This window comes from Astatotilapia calliptera, chromosome 14 (genome assembly GCF_900246225.1).
Source record: "Astatotilapia calliptera chromosome 14, fAstCal1.2, whole genome shotgun sequence".
In the NCBI taxonomy this organism is placed as follows: Eukaryota; Metazoa; Chordata; class Actinopteri; order Cichliformes; family Cichlidae; genus Astatotilapia; species Astatotilapia calliptera.
In genome coordinates, this window is record NC_039315.1 from 22,643,326 (window position 1) to 22,660,133 (window position 16,808).

Genomic DNA, 16,808 nt, shown 5'->3' on the forward strand with positions numbered 1-16,808 from the left:
CTTTAAGGTGTACCTTGGATGATGTAAGCCAAATTTTAATGGATTGTTAACATGACCCTACTCTACACCCCTACAAAGTTTTATCAGTATTCATTCAAAGCTATGGTGATTACAGTCACACAAAACATAACCTCCTTCGGGAAGGTGACAACAACAGATTAGTGCTGGATGGTCTGCCACAAACTTCTGCAAAGACATTCTTAGTTTAGATCACTGCTGACTTTTGTGAACTCTTCACTTTTCATAATCGGAAATTCCTCAACAATTATTGACTGGATTCTCATGACGTTCCCCTCAGAAACCTTTATAAATAAATTTGTGAAACTTATTTGAGTCATAAGCTGCACGATGCAGCTCACCATGATTAGGCATCTCCTGTTTGCATTTGTGGATGCTCCAAGGCCTGTCTGGGAACTTTTTTCTGAATTAGAAAGAGAGGACAAGATCTTGCTGCTCCTTTTTTGTGACTAAAGGGGAAAAAGTTGTGCTCACCTTATCTGGAAGAGATTAGGCTAGTGAAAAAAATCATAAACGTGGCCTAATACGCTCCGTAAATGTGTGTAGTCCCCTCTGTTTTCATCTGCACCAATTTGCAGTGAATCGCCCTGCATATCACAACTGGGTCTACTAAGTGGTAATACCACGAGTGAAAACCTCTCAGGATTTCTCCAACACGATTTAACACATAAAAAGACTGCATTATATTATAAAATCATTGCATTTATTCAGCAACAGGGTTGTGTAACCACACTGATTTCAGCATTTAGCCACAGAATCCACACAGGATCTCCTCTGCACACTGTCCACAACCATTAATTAGCGGATATCTGTGCGAGTACATGGAGATCATGGATGCAGATAAATGCCAAATGTGCCTGCTCTTGAGTATAAAGCCAAATGATATTCTTCTGTCTTAAATGTAAATGTTTTGGCTGAAAAGAAAATGACTGACTTCAGGGTAACAGACCAAAAAGCCAAACAACAAACAAGGAGCTGTGTCAAATGCACATACAGGTCCATGCATCAGCTGTAATGATGTAACTGCAGAGGTCTGTAAGTGCACTTACATATCCGCACGGTCTGTGCCGAGACTGACCATCAAAAAGCATTTAACAGACTCTAAGAGCAAGGCCTTACAATATTCAACACAACAACCTTGCACTATGCACTACATGTTTAAACGACAGGAGTTAACTTTCTTGGACTTTTTAAAGAATATTGCCACTGTCGGTGTCCTTAAAGGCAAACTGCCTCCTCTAACATATAAAAAAAAAAAGTGGCACAACACTATAACACTTCATGATCATAGCTTTATTTACAGTCTCTCCACCAAGCTTAGAGCAAATAGCTTATGTTGGGTAATAATTTAGATAGCACTCCAAACCCCTTTAATTAGCGCCGACTAATCAACATAGCAGCTTCTCATCATAGATTTATGGACAGCCATGATTGCTGCCAGGGTGAAATTAACTCTTTCCATCTGCAGGGAACTGCTGAAAGATGCTTGGCTCAAACACACTCCTCCTTCTCACACACTGACATGAGCTTAAGCAGGCAAACACACACACATAAACACACACATGCATATATGCAGATGAGACTTGTCTCTTCCTTCTGGCTGTCTCTGTAGAGCTGCCACACATGCTGCGTTGCGTCTCGGAGCACCAGGAGGCCGGGGTTGACTTGAATTAAACTGAGAGGATGTCCTTTCCAGATCTGCAGACGGCCACACAGAAACACCCCAGTGCAACCCCCCACCCCCAGCTCCTCATCCACCCACAAGAAAAAGACAGTCAGAAAAAGACAGAAGAAGAAAGAGCATAAGGGAGATAAATGAAAGAAAGGAGGGGAAAGAAGTGAGGCTAGAGACGGGGTGGAGAAGAGGAGAGAGTTAATAAATAAGAGGCAGGGAGAAATTGCCTGTGAGAGATAGGGTTGGGAGATGAGGTGGAGTTGGAGGAGGACAGGAGAGTAAGAAGAAGGGAAGGAAGATGAAATTATGTGCATGTGTGTGTTCATGATAGAGTTTGGCAGAGAAAGAAGAGAGTTGAGACAGTAAGCCTGGAGAAGCTCATGCCACCGGGGGCATATTGAATATACAGAAAATCCTTCTCCTTTGCCTGGTTAGTAATAAAAAAAATACACACACCAGTGGTTTATAACAATAGCTACAACATAAAGCACGCTTTTCAGGCAATATGTCACCAAAGCAACAGCCAATCATTATATTTTCAGACATGGCAGTCTACTAGTATTTAAAGAAAGAAACATTACTCAGGCAACTAAGAAGTTCCCATCTTTTTTCAAACGTGGGATTTTGATACTGTCCCTGTCACAACACTGCTGTGGTTTTCAGCTCAAGACAAGACATTTTATGACCGCACCATTAACTATTGTAACAGATTCACTGGGCAGATGATCCGAATGCTGGACATGGGCGGCAGAGATAAAATCCAAAATCGAAATCTGTAATCGACTATCTTGAGGTCACACAGGCACTCAGGCACACTGCAAATTATCTGGTGCTTGCCATGATTTAAAATCTTATTTTTAGACAGGCCAGATTATTTGCCTTGTTTTAAAAAAGATTTACTTGTTTCTAAGTCTGGATTTTAGATAATAAACTTAAATCGAGAATAACCATATAATTGTGTCTATATTAGTACAGAAATCCAGAAATGGGAAGAATAACTCTTAAAATAGCCTACATTAGGTCTCTCACCAGATGTCTCTCAAAATATCACTTGTTTCAAGATAGAGTGACAAACTCAATTTGCTTGATTTAGGAAATTCACACAAGGCATCTGTTGAAAATATTATTTATTCAAAATCATGTCTGACTTCAAAGTTGTACATATAAGGGAAAAAAATTAACCACAATTTATGATACAAATCACATTTCAAAGACAGCTGTTTGTCCCAGCATGCCAGCATTATGTGGTACAACATTGACATTGGTTTAGGGAACATTTAATGACTGTCAACTTATATCATCACAAACTACACTAAGCCAATACTTGGTGCAACCCTAATCTTAAGGGTGATTTCTATGGGAAATAATATCAGAAAGACTGTATTTGATTGGAACAAACACACTGTCCTTAAAACTAATAGAAAAGTATGAAGTGTAATCAATGAGCTCATGGGCTAATTCTGTAGCTTGAGCAACAATGGGCACAGTTACTTCATATGCCAATAAGTCTTCATTTAAATTCAAAGTTTCATAGCATTGGTACTCAAAAGCAATAAAAGATGAGTCAATCAAAAAGATATCCTTTATCAGTCCAAACACAGGGAAAGTGCCATCCACATCTGCAATAATCATGGACTTCCCAGCAATGTATTTATTGCCATTTAGAACATACCATTTCACTGAGACAACAGACTGCATGACATCTATTCCAAAAAATTCTTTAATTTTTTTCCTAACATATTCATTATTTTTAACAGCTGATACTGGCCCGGATTCCTTTTCTTTCGCAAAAATAGGATGTTCAGTGCCTATTTCATTTTGACAACACTCAAGAAATTGATTGTGGTTTGCTAGGGATTTACAAACATTTTTAAAATTTAACTTAGAAGCCCACTGTTTAAAATAGGAGTGCTTTGCCTCAAAGCGCATGCACATACTCCTTATTAAAGGTCCAAGGGATAAGATTTGACTGGGAAGATGCAACATATAATGTTGCTTAGGTATTATATTGGCTTCGGGAAAAAGTTGCTTGAACTGATACAGGTGTTCTTCAATCATATTTCTCAGTTGCAATACAGTTTGTAAAGAAATAATGGGAGCAAGAACTATTTGAACTATCATAATTAACTTTCTAATAAATACAACATACTCACTCTCCACACCATACAAAAGAAAAAGTAATATTTTTAAAAGAATTAGCATCTGTCCACAAGACTGTTTCAATTTGTTGTCGTTAGCCGCTAAAGTGCCAAAGCTAATAGGACATGGTTTATCCCGTATTTCAAGAGGTGAGTAAGGAAAATTTTGAATGTCTGAATTAAACTTGTCTAATTCCAATTGTCCTGAGAGAATTAGGTGTTTTAATACAAATTTAACTTCCATTGATGCAACACCTTCAAAAATAACATGCATTATGTCCTGTGGAGTTTGTTTGATCAGGTCAAATGCAGGAACATCAACTAGTCTGCTTCTTCTATTAATTCCATAAGTAGTTTTGAGGGACGCTTTCAATAAATCTGTGCTTGCTTTATCTATTTCAAAACACTGCCTGATATGTTTCTCCAGAGTTCTTTGAACAAACTTCTTCTCCTCAAAAACACTTTGCATATCATCAAAGTTGCATTCACAGCGTCTACATTTGCTATAAGCAAAACCAATCCCTTCTTTAAAGCCAGCAATCTCATGCTGGGCTAGCGTGTCTCCGCAAATGGCTATAACAGCACCAAACAATTCAATTTCACCATTTGACATTTCAATCCTTACACCATTGTAAAGCAGTGATAGATCTTGAAGTATTCTTTTCAGTACAACATCAATACCCCACTGAGAAATGTCACTTGCTTTAGCAATAGCAAGAAGTCGTATTGCAGCTAACTTTGACCTAAATTTTGGATCAATATTTCCTAAAGTATAATAAAACATGACCAATTTGTTTGCAGAAGCATGGGACCCTAAGGGGTTACATATTTCAATTTCATCTGTGTACAGTATTAATTGCAATGCATTTGGCCTCTGAGAAAACAAGGGGTGAGATGTAAAGAGGGACCCGTCTCTAAAATCATAGAAGAATCCCTCTCTGCTTCTTTGTGGTGCAGTGTTCAACATGGTAAAGATTCTCTCATTAGTCATTAACTGCTTTAGACTTTCAATTAATGGTACATAGTAAAAACTTTTGTTCCTTAAGGACATGACCCTTGAAAGACCTTGCTTTACCCAACATATCTTCTGGGATACTACTACTTCCTCGGCGTTGACTGGACAGAACATTTCCCCTATGGCTCTACACTGTCCATATGCAATGGTGGAGAAAGGATCCATGAATTTATCAAATGTAGCCAAAGCCTCATCTTGAAGCTGAGTGGTTCCCTCGGCATTATCTTCAAACACTGTCTTCATTCTTTCCTTGAGCGTATCCAAAAGAACAGCCTGATACTGTTGCACTCCTGAGATGATATGTTTGACCGTTCTCTGTGAAAACATTTGAAACAAAAGTAACTTATTCTGCATTTATATTAAAAAAAAAATTCTGAATTCCATTATGAACAAGTAAGACATTGATTGCCTTATGTAATGTATTGATCCATTAAGACTATAACATACCTGTGATAAGTGGCACTGTTCTTGAACACTGATAGCAAAAGCTGCAGCAGATCTGGTAATATCGTGTCTGGTAAAGGATGTTTTAGCAACAGCTTCTTCCTTTAGAGCAGAAAAACAAAGTTAGTCCAAACTCCTGGCCAATTATAGAAATTCTTACATAACAGGTATAATCAGTTACACCTAATGATTGGTCCATTAAAAAACAAAGTGCATGACAGTGACTAGTGTTACAGTTGTGAATATTCAATATAATATAAGATAATATAATATTCATTCTTTGGAATAAAGAAAAAAAATGGAAAAGAAATCAAAGACAAAGAAACAATAAAAAAGGGGTTGTCCATTGTTTTGATGAGGCTAGGGATTGGATTCATGAGAATGAGATTTTATCTTTTTAAATAATGAATTTTTGTTCGCACTTAGATATTAGTTTCTTTACATGTTTGTTGTATTTATTAAATTATTTATGTATTTTTAAATCACGTAATTTAGATTTGCACTTAGAATTTATGTTAGTATTAGTATATGGATATATTTTATTGTATGCATTTATTAATTTATTTAATTTTCAAAAAAATCATTCTTATCCATGTTTTGGCAGTATTTCTAGCCAACAGATTTTTTTACAGTGCTTCCAAATACTCTGTGTCTTACCTGAAACTGTAATTCCTACGAGATACCCAAATTGCTGTCACATTGAACGATTTAAACGCGCTGAGAGTGTCTTTGATGCAAACTTCACCAGGAGACATGCCAGCCGCAGAGTGTGTGCCTTCTCCGGCTGCAGCATAGCCTGTACTATCTACACTGAACTGCTATTCTGTTTATTTGTTTTTCATTTCATCCTGCAGGATGAAATTGTGATTTAAAATCCAACCATGGTGGAAATCGCTTGTAACAGTTTGAAGAACAATATCTAGCGGTATAATATCGCGAGATCTCGTTAAATTTCTCTTGATTAAAAATGGAGAAAATGATTAAAAGTAATATAGGACCAAATACGAGGAGTTAGACATAGCTAAATTTGTCATCAGAAGCCACACTACATTTTATTTAGTTTAACACTTACCGCGCTCGGGCTGTCAACAACCTGAGGCTCCTGCACTTCAGGCCAAGATCCACCAGTTGATATTTCCACGGTGCTGGTTGTTGTTGCAGTACTACAGTTGGCAAAGACTGAAACACCAAAATTTTCCGATCCTAAAGAGTGGGATGTTGGGGGGATCCTCCATCCTCTTGGTGGGCTTCCATTCGTCAAATACAGAGGGTGCGTCCGTTTAATGTGGCGAAAGAATGAGTTAAAAACTCTGAAATCTTGTTCACAGCCATCTATTCCACAGTAAACCCAAAAATCCTGCCTTCGACCATGAGCTGCATTTATGTGGCTAAGGAGCACCTTCAGAGTTAAAGAAACAAAGATAAAACAGATCATACATCTCCAGAGCGCCATGGTGAACTGTTTTCGCGCAGTAGCAATGCAGCTTTACTTTACCGCTCTCCACTGAAGGCCACAGATGAGAGTGTGGGACCATGGGAAAGGTAGGCAATTTTAAAAATATATGCATCCTTAATTATCCAATTTTTCAGGTTTAAATTACATCAGTTATATTTATTTTTAGGCAATAAGTGTTTAAGACTGAATTTATATTTTTATTTTCTTTTTTTTTTACTTAAAAAAAATTAAATATAAATAATTTTCTGCATGCGCATTCTCAGTTCCTGTCGTGACGTTACTTTCACGCGGGACAAACTCTTTTCCCCTGCTTTGTTAACCATCAGGACCGTTGGGAAGATCAAAATTATTTATCTAAACAAAGTGAACAGTAATTTAAGGTTGGTAACATTAAGTTGATTTGAAAAATACTATGGTACAACGGTGTTATTAAGATAAAGTCGTGTTTTGTGAGGGCTGCTAGTTAGCAATCTAGCTAATGTGTTAACTTTAGCTAAATGTTCTTATTTAAGCCGTAGGATATTTCTAGGTACTGTGAGTGGAGGCTTTGGAACCGAACTAGAGAACTGCTGTCACGGCATGGACAACTTTGACGATGCCATACTGTCTGTGTTGCAGGGTAAGTCTTATTTTTCAGTTATTTTGGTACGTTAGCTAAGCAGCCTTAGCATCTGTTAGCATCATTTCTGAAACTTGGAGCTAGGATTGCACTCTACTCTGAACTTTATCCACATTATAGCCTTGAGCTGTCTTTGCCAAAATAGACTTGGAACATCATTCTTGAAGACAGCCAAAAATAGTTTTATTGCATTCCCAAATATTTGATAAACTGTTTTAAGTTTGACATTTTATCCTGTTAATATTACTTATTGCTAAAATACATTTATTGACAAAAAAAATGACCTCAATATGTAATAAGCCACGCCCAGGAAAAGAGAAATAAATATCACTTTTGAAGTTGTTTTTCTCTTTTACAGCTGCGAATATTGATGAGGAAACTTTGAGGAGCTTTACCCGGGATGACCTAAAGGATCTTTTTCCGGGCCATGAAAATTTCTTCCGTAGAAAGAAGATTTGGGATTTTATCAGCCAAAAGGTAAATACACATTATACCACTAAGAAGATGATTACTGTCCATATTGTCTAGCATTAATTTGCCTAATTGTGTATTTTTGTTTATATCCCACAACTGTTATAGTTTAAGAGTACTGACCAAGATGCCAACACTTTCCATCGAAGCAAGAGTAACCCCTTAGGCTTTGATGTGTCACAATGTCAGCCTCAAACTTCCACTCCCATTTCCTACACTGCTGACAAAAAAATGAAAATGCCAGACCCACCAGAGTATGTGGTGTATACAGATTCAGAGTTGGACATGGTGCGCAGTCAGTACTTTGCATTGCTCCACAGTGGAAAGGAAAAGGACTGTAGGATGTCGAAGGAGCTATGTTGCAGACTTGTAAGGAACACCGTCACCAGCATGGTTGCAATCCTCCGTGCTAGTCCCATGGGGAAAGAAGTAACATACCCCTCCAAACTCGAAATGAGAGCAATGTCGCAGAAGATTGTCGACTATTACCCCATGTTACGTGATGCTGACACACACATGCCATACGTAAGTCATTCTTTACTCACTACAATATCTAAAATTGAGCGAGATAAAAAAAAGAATGTACAAATATATATTATTTTACCACAGCTGACCATCTACACCAAACTGTACAAACGACTCCAAAATATGAAGTCTCCAAGGAAGAGGCAGGGCTCCATGCCACAACGAGGCAGGCCCAGGAAGACTCTTTTCAGCTCAGATGACACAGACAACGGGACTGAAGGTGACCTAAGTGGTGAAGCAAGTGGTTCAAGTGACTATACCATACTTCTTGAGAGCAATGATGACCTCAGTGAGGATAACTCAAATGCAGGTGTGTACTTTGGTCTGCTGTACTAATGACTTTTGGACATCTAAAACTTCAAAGAGACCACCTGCCCTCAGTTTTCTGTTCAGAGTGCATCACAAGATTTATACAGTGTTGAGTATTTTCCTTAACTTTCTAGCTATTCCCTGTTATTACATTCTGTTCATCTTCTGTTTTTTCCTCAGAGAAAGAATCCCAATTGCCGCTACCCTCCACTGTACCAACTACGTCAAACAATACTACCCTGGCTTTACCACTATTATCCAAGTCAGCCTCATGCTCTGCACCCAGGGCTGATATAGGTCCTTCAACTGCACCTCCAGATGATGTTGTTGGTAAGTCCACCATCACCCTTATCTACCTCTGTCTGACTGTGGTTCCTCTTACAGCTCTTTCCAAAATATGGTTGCAGCAATGAACCCCGTTCTAAGTGTTTATTCCATAAATCATAGTGGTTTGGCATTAACTCGAGTTGGTGTGTAAAATCAACATATGATAGATCCCTCATTCCAGTTTGCCAGTTAGCCATAGTAAGTATTTTAACACTTTGTGTTGTAATGGGTGTTACTCAGTGCTGATTATTTACACATGTAAATCCTCATGCTGGTCACATCTATCATGCCTTATCACAGTGTTTCTGTCATAGATCAAATTACCTAAAATATTTTTATCCATCAGCTCATAATCACTGTTCACACTGATGTGAACGATATACACAGTAAACAACCTTTACCTTATTTTCACCACAGTTTTATTCACGGGCATCTTAAACTGTCGTTTTAATATTTGATTCTGTTCAAACTAACAATTAACATAAATCCATGATCATTATAAGAAAAGGACACAAAGGGAAATGATCAGGACATATAGGGTCAGTTCATTACTCAAACATATTTAACCTAAACATTAATTCTCAGAAATATTATACTTAAAAACAACCATGCAACTAGAAATGACTGATTAGAAAAATCTGAATTTTGTGAAGTCTAGTTACACCATGTCTTACAATTGCTCTTTGCTTTCCCTAGCAGACCATGACAGCCTGAAGATGCAGGCAAGACATTACAAAACCTTGAGCAACATGTACAGGAAACCCAATGCAAAACCCAACCAAAGTGACGTTGCTCAAATTTTGGACCTGGAGTTTGAGGCCAGACGAACTTTTATTGACGCAGATATTACAAGGGCAGAAGACAGGCCCAGAAAAATATTTGAAGCATACCCGTGCTTCAAAGACATACAAAATGTAAGTTCAACTACCTTCAGTTAAATTCCTTGCTTTCTCTGGATAGGTTTAGTTAGTTCTTGACTAACTGAGCACAACTTTGTCATAGGCGATGGATGAACTGCGTCGCATCATTGGTGGCTCCAACTGCAAATACATAGATCAAATGAAGGGTCGATGGGCAGAGTTTTGTTCGAAAGTGCAGTTCTATGGCATTTGGAAGAAGGTCCTGAAACCTCCTCTCCCCTTGGATGTACGTGGAGGTAAGTGGCCTTTTCATACATTAAATCCACACATCAGATATGTTCGGATTGCTTTGTTGAGATACTTTTCTCTGTTCACAGTGGATTTTACTGTCACTCTCTTCAATGCACTTCCATCTCTTTTTCCTTCAAAAACTACACCACCAAAGCGGCTGGGAAGTGCCAGTGAGGCTCTCCTTCATATCCTCAAGGTGAGAACAGCTGCAATACCAGCCACTGTAACTTGTACTCCATTTACTTGTATTGTTATTATTAATATTATTATTTTGCTTTTCCTGCTTAATAAGAGTAGGTCGAAGTTCAATTCAGCAGGGATTAAATTACTCCTTATTCAGGATTTCTTAATTGTTATTCAAAACCTACTCCAGAGAGGCAGCACAGAGCAAAAGCACATTGCAGTTAGGATACAAGTAGAAGCAGTAAAATGATATATTTAAAAAGGCCTTCAAAAACTAGAATATGTAACAAAGTTAAAAGAAATTGTTTTAAAAAACAAATGAGAAAAAAAGCACAAATAGACATGATAAAAATGCTGCAAATTAGAGAAAATTCATGCTCAGAATTAATACATTTCCAAAATTTCATATTTATGTAAGTCAGATATTTTATATTTATTTCTTCTATTCCAACAGTAAATCAGTTGGAGCATTCTAAACTCTTGATATTGCTATTTGTGTCTTAAGCTGTTTGGATGCACAGCAACCCTTTCATTTAAAATCTTGAAGAATTTGTCCTTTTTTTGTGCTTCTTCTAGCCAGGTGAAGATGCAATGCTATACCTGGAGAAGCGGCCTCTCTCCTCCCCAGTGCTGCTTTTTGATGGAACAACCAGCATTGTTGCTGTAGGAAACATACCAGTGACCACTCTCCCCTTGGAGGATTTCTGGGAAGGAATGTTGGTGTTGATGGCATATTACTACACCTTGCACTTAACATACCCAAAATGTGTTGCAACGGTCCTCTCTGTCATACAAACTGAGGTAATCACTGATGCCATCCATGATCAAGATGCCACTAGTGCATATAAGAAAGCAATAGCTGAGTGGAAGTCGTTCTTTGAAAAATAGGTGAATACCAAGCAGGATTTTATCAGGTCATTTGCAGTTTGTTTAGTTTTGTAGTACGTTTGTACAACTTTGTTCCTAATTTGCCTAGCAATGTCCTGAGAAACGGCTTTACTTAAGATGCTTTACAAATGAAAGTTGTTGTTTTTTTTTCTTAGTGACACTTTACCTGAGGCATGTAAAGTTTTAAGTCAGTAATGCCATTATTTATAACATTGTGAGACTATGTGACTCACAAAAGTTTAAGGCCAAAACTGTAATTTTTTTTCTGTGTTTAGGCCTTTTAAAGGGTTGATTTAGACTTTTAGGGATTGTGCAGCAGCCCTATTTTGTTTAAAAAAAAGGATTTTGTTCTCATGAGAGAAATAAATGTTGGCATATCACTCTTGTCCTGGTTGTGATTTCAGTAGAAGCCAAGGAGTAGGAAAAAGGTCTGTTTTAAGGTTTTTTTTGCCTGGATTTAATATTGATTCGGCTCTATTTTAAGATAAGCCAACCTGAATCAAGAAACAAATTAATCATATTTCACTAATATTGAGTAGTTTTTCATAGTATTAGAACTATTTTTCTCGTTGCAGTGCATTCATTTGCTGCAAGTAAGAATTCAAAACATAAAAAAAGACTGTAATTTAGCATATTTAACTAATATTTGGGACTTGATATCAAGTAATTTTATCTTAAATTGAGCTCTTTAAAGCTTATTTTAACCCTCTTCAATTCTCAAATGTGTTCTTTTATTTATCTTATTTCAAGATTTCTTATTAAGTAAAATAAACTTGCTGCATGGACAGATAATTTCACTTGTTTTCAGTGCTTTTTGTATCAAATGTAGTATTTTTTTCCTAAATATAGACTAGCCATTTTTGCAGTGCAGAGTCTGACTCTGAACAATGATCCATAAACAAATGCAAATCAGAAACAAAAGAAAACATGGAAAATATAGCTCTGAAAGCGACAGGAAAGCTTGGCTGTGAAGAATGACAAGACAATCTGGAGAGAGTGATTCATAACTACTGGCAGGTGGTGTTTAAAAAAAGCAGGGAAAAAAAACCAAGATTAGAAGTAAAACTACTGAAACTCAAGTGAGTGATTTCAAATTAAATCAGGAAGTAACTAAACAGAAACCCCAAATAATGACAACAGTAAATAACTGCGATGCACATTTTGCTTTTATACGATGAATAAATGACTCAATCAGCGACTCAGTCAACTCTGAAAGTAAACATTAATTCATAAAGATGAACTCCAATAGTCTGTGAAACACAAGCAGGGGTGAAATAGCATTACACAAAACTGAATTAAGTCTGTAAAAAGATTATTTGACATTTTTCTTTTTTGTCTGTGTTTCATTTCTAATCAAGGTTGATGTTAGAAGCAGGGAAAATGGGCAAGCGTAAGGATTTGAGTGAGTTTTATGACAAGAGCCAAGTCGTGGTGGCTGGGTCAGATCATTAGGATGCACTGTGGGAAGAAGGCAAGCCGATAGAGGCAGTGTGATGCTTTGGACAACGTTCTGTTGGGAAAGCTTGGGTCCTGCCATCCAGTATTCTGTGATGCCTGAGGCCTCTTTCAGCAGGATAATGCACTCTGCCATAAAGCAAAAATTATTCAGGAATGGTTTGACAAACACAACAATGAGTTTGAGGTGTTGATTTGGCCCCCAAATAACCCCAGATCTCAATCCAATCGAGCATTTCTGAGATGTGGTGGACAAACAATTCCAATCCATTGAGGCCCGACATCGAAACTTGCTAACATCTTGGTGCCAGATACCACAGCACACCTTCAGAAGTCTAGTGGAGTCTAAGTCTCTATGGGTCAGGGCTGTTCTTGCAGCAAAAGGCGGAGCAACACAATGTTAGGCAGGTGGTCATAATGTTGTGCCTGATTGGTGTATGATGTAAGGCTGATGATGCTTTATGTTGCTGCTCCACTGGACTCCTGTGCTATACAATTACAGCTTAAGCACATAGCTGTTCATGTGTTTATGGAGCCTGTCAGACAGTGTAATAGTGGAGTATAGGGACTCGGGTAATGAACACTTCAGTCATCAATCACAGGTAACACCATGCGCAAAACACGTGCCTTAATGTGCCTCGGTCTTTAGTCTGAATGCTGAAGCTGTGATAATCTCCTGCATTGAGGTAGATTACAGCAGTGTCTGTGTATCCTGGCCCCAAGCTGCACAACATATTTACAATAGGCAATCTTTTTGTGCATCCCACCTCCAAACATTGTTATTAACAGTAAGTGCTTTTGCTATTCTGTTCTAGCATACTGCGTCTCTCCTGTGCCCTGGATGATAAACACGTTAGAGACCAAATTCGTGTGTGTGTGTGTGTGTGTGTGTGTGTGTGTGTGTGTGTGTGTGTGTGTGTGTGTGTGTGTGTTGAGCAAGAAATTGGAACATAAATTATTAAGTGAGAATGCACCTTTAAAATATAGAAAACAAAAAAAAGCACCCACTGTATTTTCTACTTATGCCTGCAAAGTAGGCGATCCTTGAATTTCCTGCCTAAGATGATGCAGGATGAGCTTGTTACCCTTAATACAGCAAAGGCTTTGCTCATCATTGTTGCTCTAAATCTAATGTAAGCCTTTCGCAGCATTTCTTCTGCCCTTTGTGGCACAAGCTTTGTTCTGTAATGACACTAAGCAGAAATTCGGCGGTCTGCGTTTTCTCTCATTTCAATTTAGGGCATTAGCTGCTGAATCATTCTCAGATTGATGATGCAGTTCCAGCCATGACACACTATCATTGTATGTGATTACTTACACGCAAGGGAAATGGCACTTCAAAGATAATAACACATATTTGGTGGTTTTCGGAAGCCCTTAAATGCATCAATATTGACTTGGATTCCCCACCCTGTTCTGCAATTACATTTGTGCCCCTGGCATTTTTTTGTAGAGCTAATTCTTACAAACCAAGCAAGCATACAAATGACTGACCTAAAAAAATGTGCTGAAAAAGCATCTCCTATGAAAATGCTTTGTGAATGAGTTATTGTTTAGTCATTTCTACATGGTTTTCAGACTAAGAGAGACCTTCTGCACCACCTACTAACTGCTGGCTTCAGGAGTAATGAATGCCTTGTTTTACGACACGCAAGCATAAAATATGCGCAAAAATATTCAAATGTGATCTTTTCCGAAATGCTAAAAGGCCTGTGTGCAACAGTAGCTTGCAGCAGTTCTTAATGGGGATGCAAAATGTAACGCACATGTATACAGAGCAGATTCTTCAGACGTGTATGATATCGTGTTGTAAGGTTAAAAGGAGTGAAGTGTTGTGCTATGATGCAACCGCTTGCAATTTCATTGTTGTGATGAGAAATGTCTCCTATTGTTACCCTCTTAAACACTGAATTATTCAGTGCACACCAACCTAGTTTTCCGCGTAAACCAGTCGAATAAGAGATAAGATAGCATTATTGTAACAAATACACAACTCGTGCTGACAGGATGCCAAATCGTGATTAAAAACACATGTTTTCTGCCCAGAAAAACAGGTCTAAATGGGTGCAGCAGATCAATGAAAATTCAGCATTTGGATAACTCCATTCCACCTCGATCAACATGACCCAAATAACAGCAGTCTCCTCGGCATGTTGGGATATATCCAGAAAGCCAGCTGAATGTAGCGCTGTATGGTACCTGCACACAGCGAGCTCCTGCAAGATTAGATAACTAGAACTGCTTCAAGACTCAGCGAGGTCTTGGGGAATTGTGAAAGTTGGTATTGAGCTGTGTGATGAAACCCACACACGTATAGACAACATGAGGCCATCTGCGGCAGGCACAAATACAAATGTATCGACTTGTGCACTTGGACAAACCTGGAGATCATGAAGGCTTTTAAAGAACTTAAATCACCCCCAAAGCCCATCAGACCACATCAGTGTGTGGTCTGTTATTAGGCAGTCAGTGGCCAGCCCAGCTACCGCAACTTAATAGAGCAACAGCCTCAGGTGGGAGGCAAAAAAGGAATACAGCAACATCGTCTCGCTCTGCAGCTTTACAGCCCAAAACAACCCTTCCAAAAGAGCCTTTTTGTTCAGTTTTCAAGCTTAACATATGGACACTGTGTGTGTTATTTTCAAATGGGCAGCCAATTGCATTCGGAAATAGATTTTTCGAAGTTAAAGTAAAACAGGGGAAATCTGCAGAATAAACGACATTATTATTAGTTGTCTTGCCTTAACTGTCGCAGTCCTGACGGTTGAGTTAGCCAAGAGTACTGAACACTGCCATATTACAGTTTTTCTCAAATGCTAAAACACATTTCACAAACGTTACCACCAGGTCCCCCAATGTCCAAACACAACACCCTTCTCTAAAGCTACATAAACACAACCACACCTTCCCACTGCAAAACTCAAACTCCCACACCAAGAGAGCAGCTCGAAGCTGTCAAAACTATAAACACTATACACAGCATTACACACTACAGCAAAACAATTGAAAACACAATGCTCAATTTGTGAGAAGGTTCTTTGTTTCATAACTGCCAATGCATATTTTAGAAGCTATACAGTAACGGATTGTCGTAGATCTCTGCAGAGGATTAGGCATTTAGATTTGTGAGTTTCATGAGTAGTATAAATCTATAGAAAATCCTGCATGTACGTACACTACTGTAACACAACTCAATGCAAAAACAGAATCTATTGCACACAACAGTAATCTTGAAAACATGAACAGGGTGTGAAGTTTTTTTATTTACGTTATTCACACCACACACACACCACAATCACTGTGCGGCATCATGTCGCTGAGCTGTTGCTCGCATCTCGTCCGTAATGATGGTGCGAGGTTGTCTTGCTCTCCCTCCTGGACCTTCTCCTCTCCCATGTTGGCCTTCTCCTCTTCCTCGTTGGTCGCTCCTCTTCCTCCTCTCATTTGAACTCCTCTTCCTCATTGGCCTGCTCCTCTTCTTCCAGGGCCAGCTCTTCTCCCTCCTCTGCATCAAATTCCTCTTCCCCTGACTCTGCCTTCATCCATTGTGTTTGTTTGGAACCTTCAGCATACTGTGCACTCTGAACTTGCTTTTACATGTGGGTACAGCATTAGCAACAAGTGTCTTCAATTTTGAGTCATTGTGTGTAGTGAATGACGCCAGGTGTGTTCCCTGTGTTCAAAGATTGGTGACTGTGGCAAGCATTTTGCATCACATGGGCTTTCATTTGAGGATATGAGCAGAGTTGTTTTGCAACATGTGTTTTAGCAAGGAAAAATGTGTTTAGATTTATGAGTACAGAGGGTTGTATTTTGTGAATTGTGTCTTCATGTGACATGTGTTTATGGTACTGGAATATGGTGGCTACATTTAGTAAATGTGTTTAGACTACTGGTCATTTGGGTTACAGGATTGGCTTTTGTGTTTTAACATTTGAGAAAAACTGTAAGAGGACACGGTGTCTTTCTGCTCCTGCACTGCCACATGTCAAGATTATAAGATGCCTTCTTGGCAGATTTGTACTTTATAGTATCGCCAAGAAATCAAACATTTTCTGTTGAAGTTAGAGCTGAGCCATACTGATGTTGTGGCCAGCTATGTTTTTAGCATGGAAAGTCGTTATTTACCCAGAA

General features: G+C 38.5%; 3 protein-coding genes across 11 annotated transcripts in view; 2 read left to right on the top strand and 1 right to left on the bottom strand.

Moving 5' to 3' along the window:
- b3gat1a (beta-1,3-glucuronyltransferase 1 (glucuronosyltransferase P) a) overlaps positions 1-16,808 on the top strand; it is a 98,680-nt gene that overhangs the window by 34,254 nt on the left and 47,618 nt on the right. The window lies entirely within an intron of this gene.
- LOC113036542 (uncharacterized) lies at positions 3,023-6,762 on the bottom strand. Its single transcript, XM_026192948.1, has 3 exons — positions 6,363-6,762; positions 5,294-5,392; positions 3,023-5,161 (listed from the first exon to the last, which is right to left on the bottom strand). The coding sequence occupies exons 1-3, from the start codon at positions 6,741-6,743 to the stop codon at positions 3,035-3,037; spliced, it is 2,607 nt and encodes an 868-aa protein (XP_026048733.1). The 5' UTR covers positions 6,744-6,762; the 3' UTR covers positions 3,023-3,034.
- Positions 6,785-11,718, top strand: LOC113036543 (uncharacterized). 5 transcript variants are annotated; one of them, XM_026192952.1, is made up of 10 exons: positions 6,979-7,126; positions 7,259-7,365; positions 7,724-7,842; positions 7,945-8,361; positions 8,446-8,671; positions 8,851-9,000; positions 9,694-9,911; positions 10,000-10,153; positions 10,235-10,344; positions 10,908-11,718. In XM_026192952.1, exons 1-10 carry the CDS (start codon positions 6,996-6,998, stop codon positions 11,217-11,219), a joined length of 1,944 nt encoding a protein of 647 aa, XP_026048737.1. In that variant the 5' UTR covers positions 6,979-6,995; the 3' UTR covers positions 11,220-11,718. The 5 variants fall into 5 exon arrangements, with proteins under 5 accessions (XP_026048738.1, XP_026048737.1, XP_026048734.1 ...); XM_026192953.1 differs by lacking the exon at positions 6,979-7,126 and adding an exon at positions 6,785-6,832 and having other exon boundaries at positions 7,276-7,365; positions 10,000-10,344; XM_026192949.1 differs by having other exon boundaries at positions 10,000-10,344.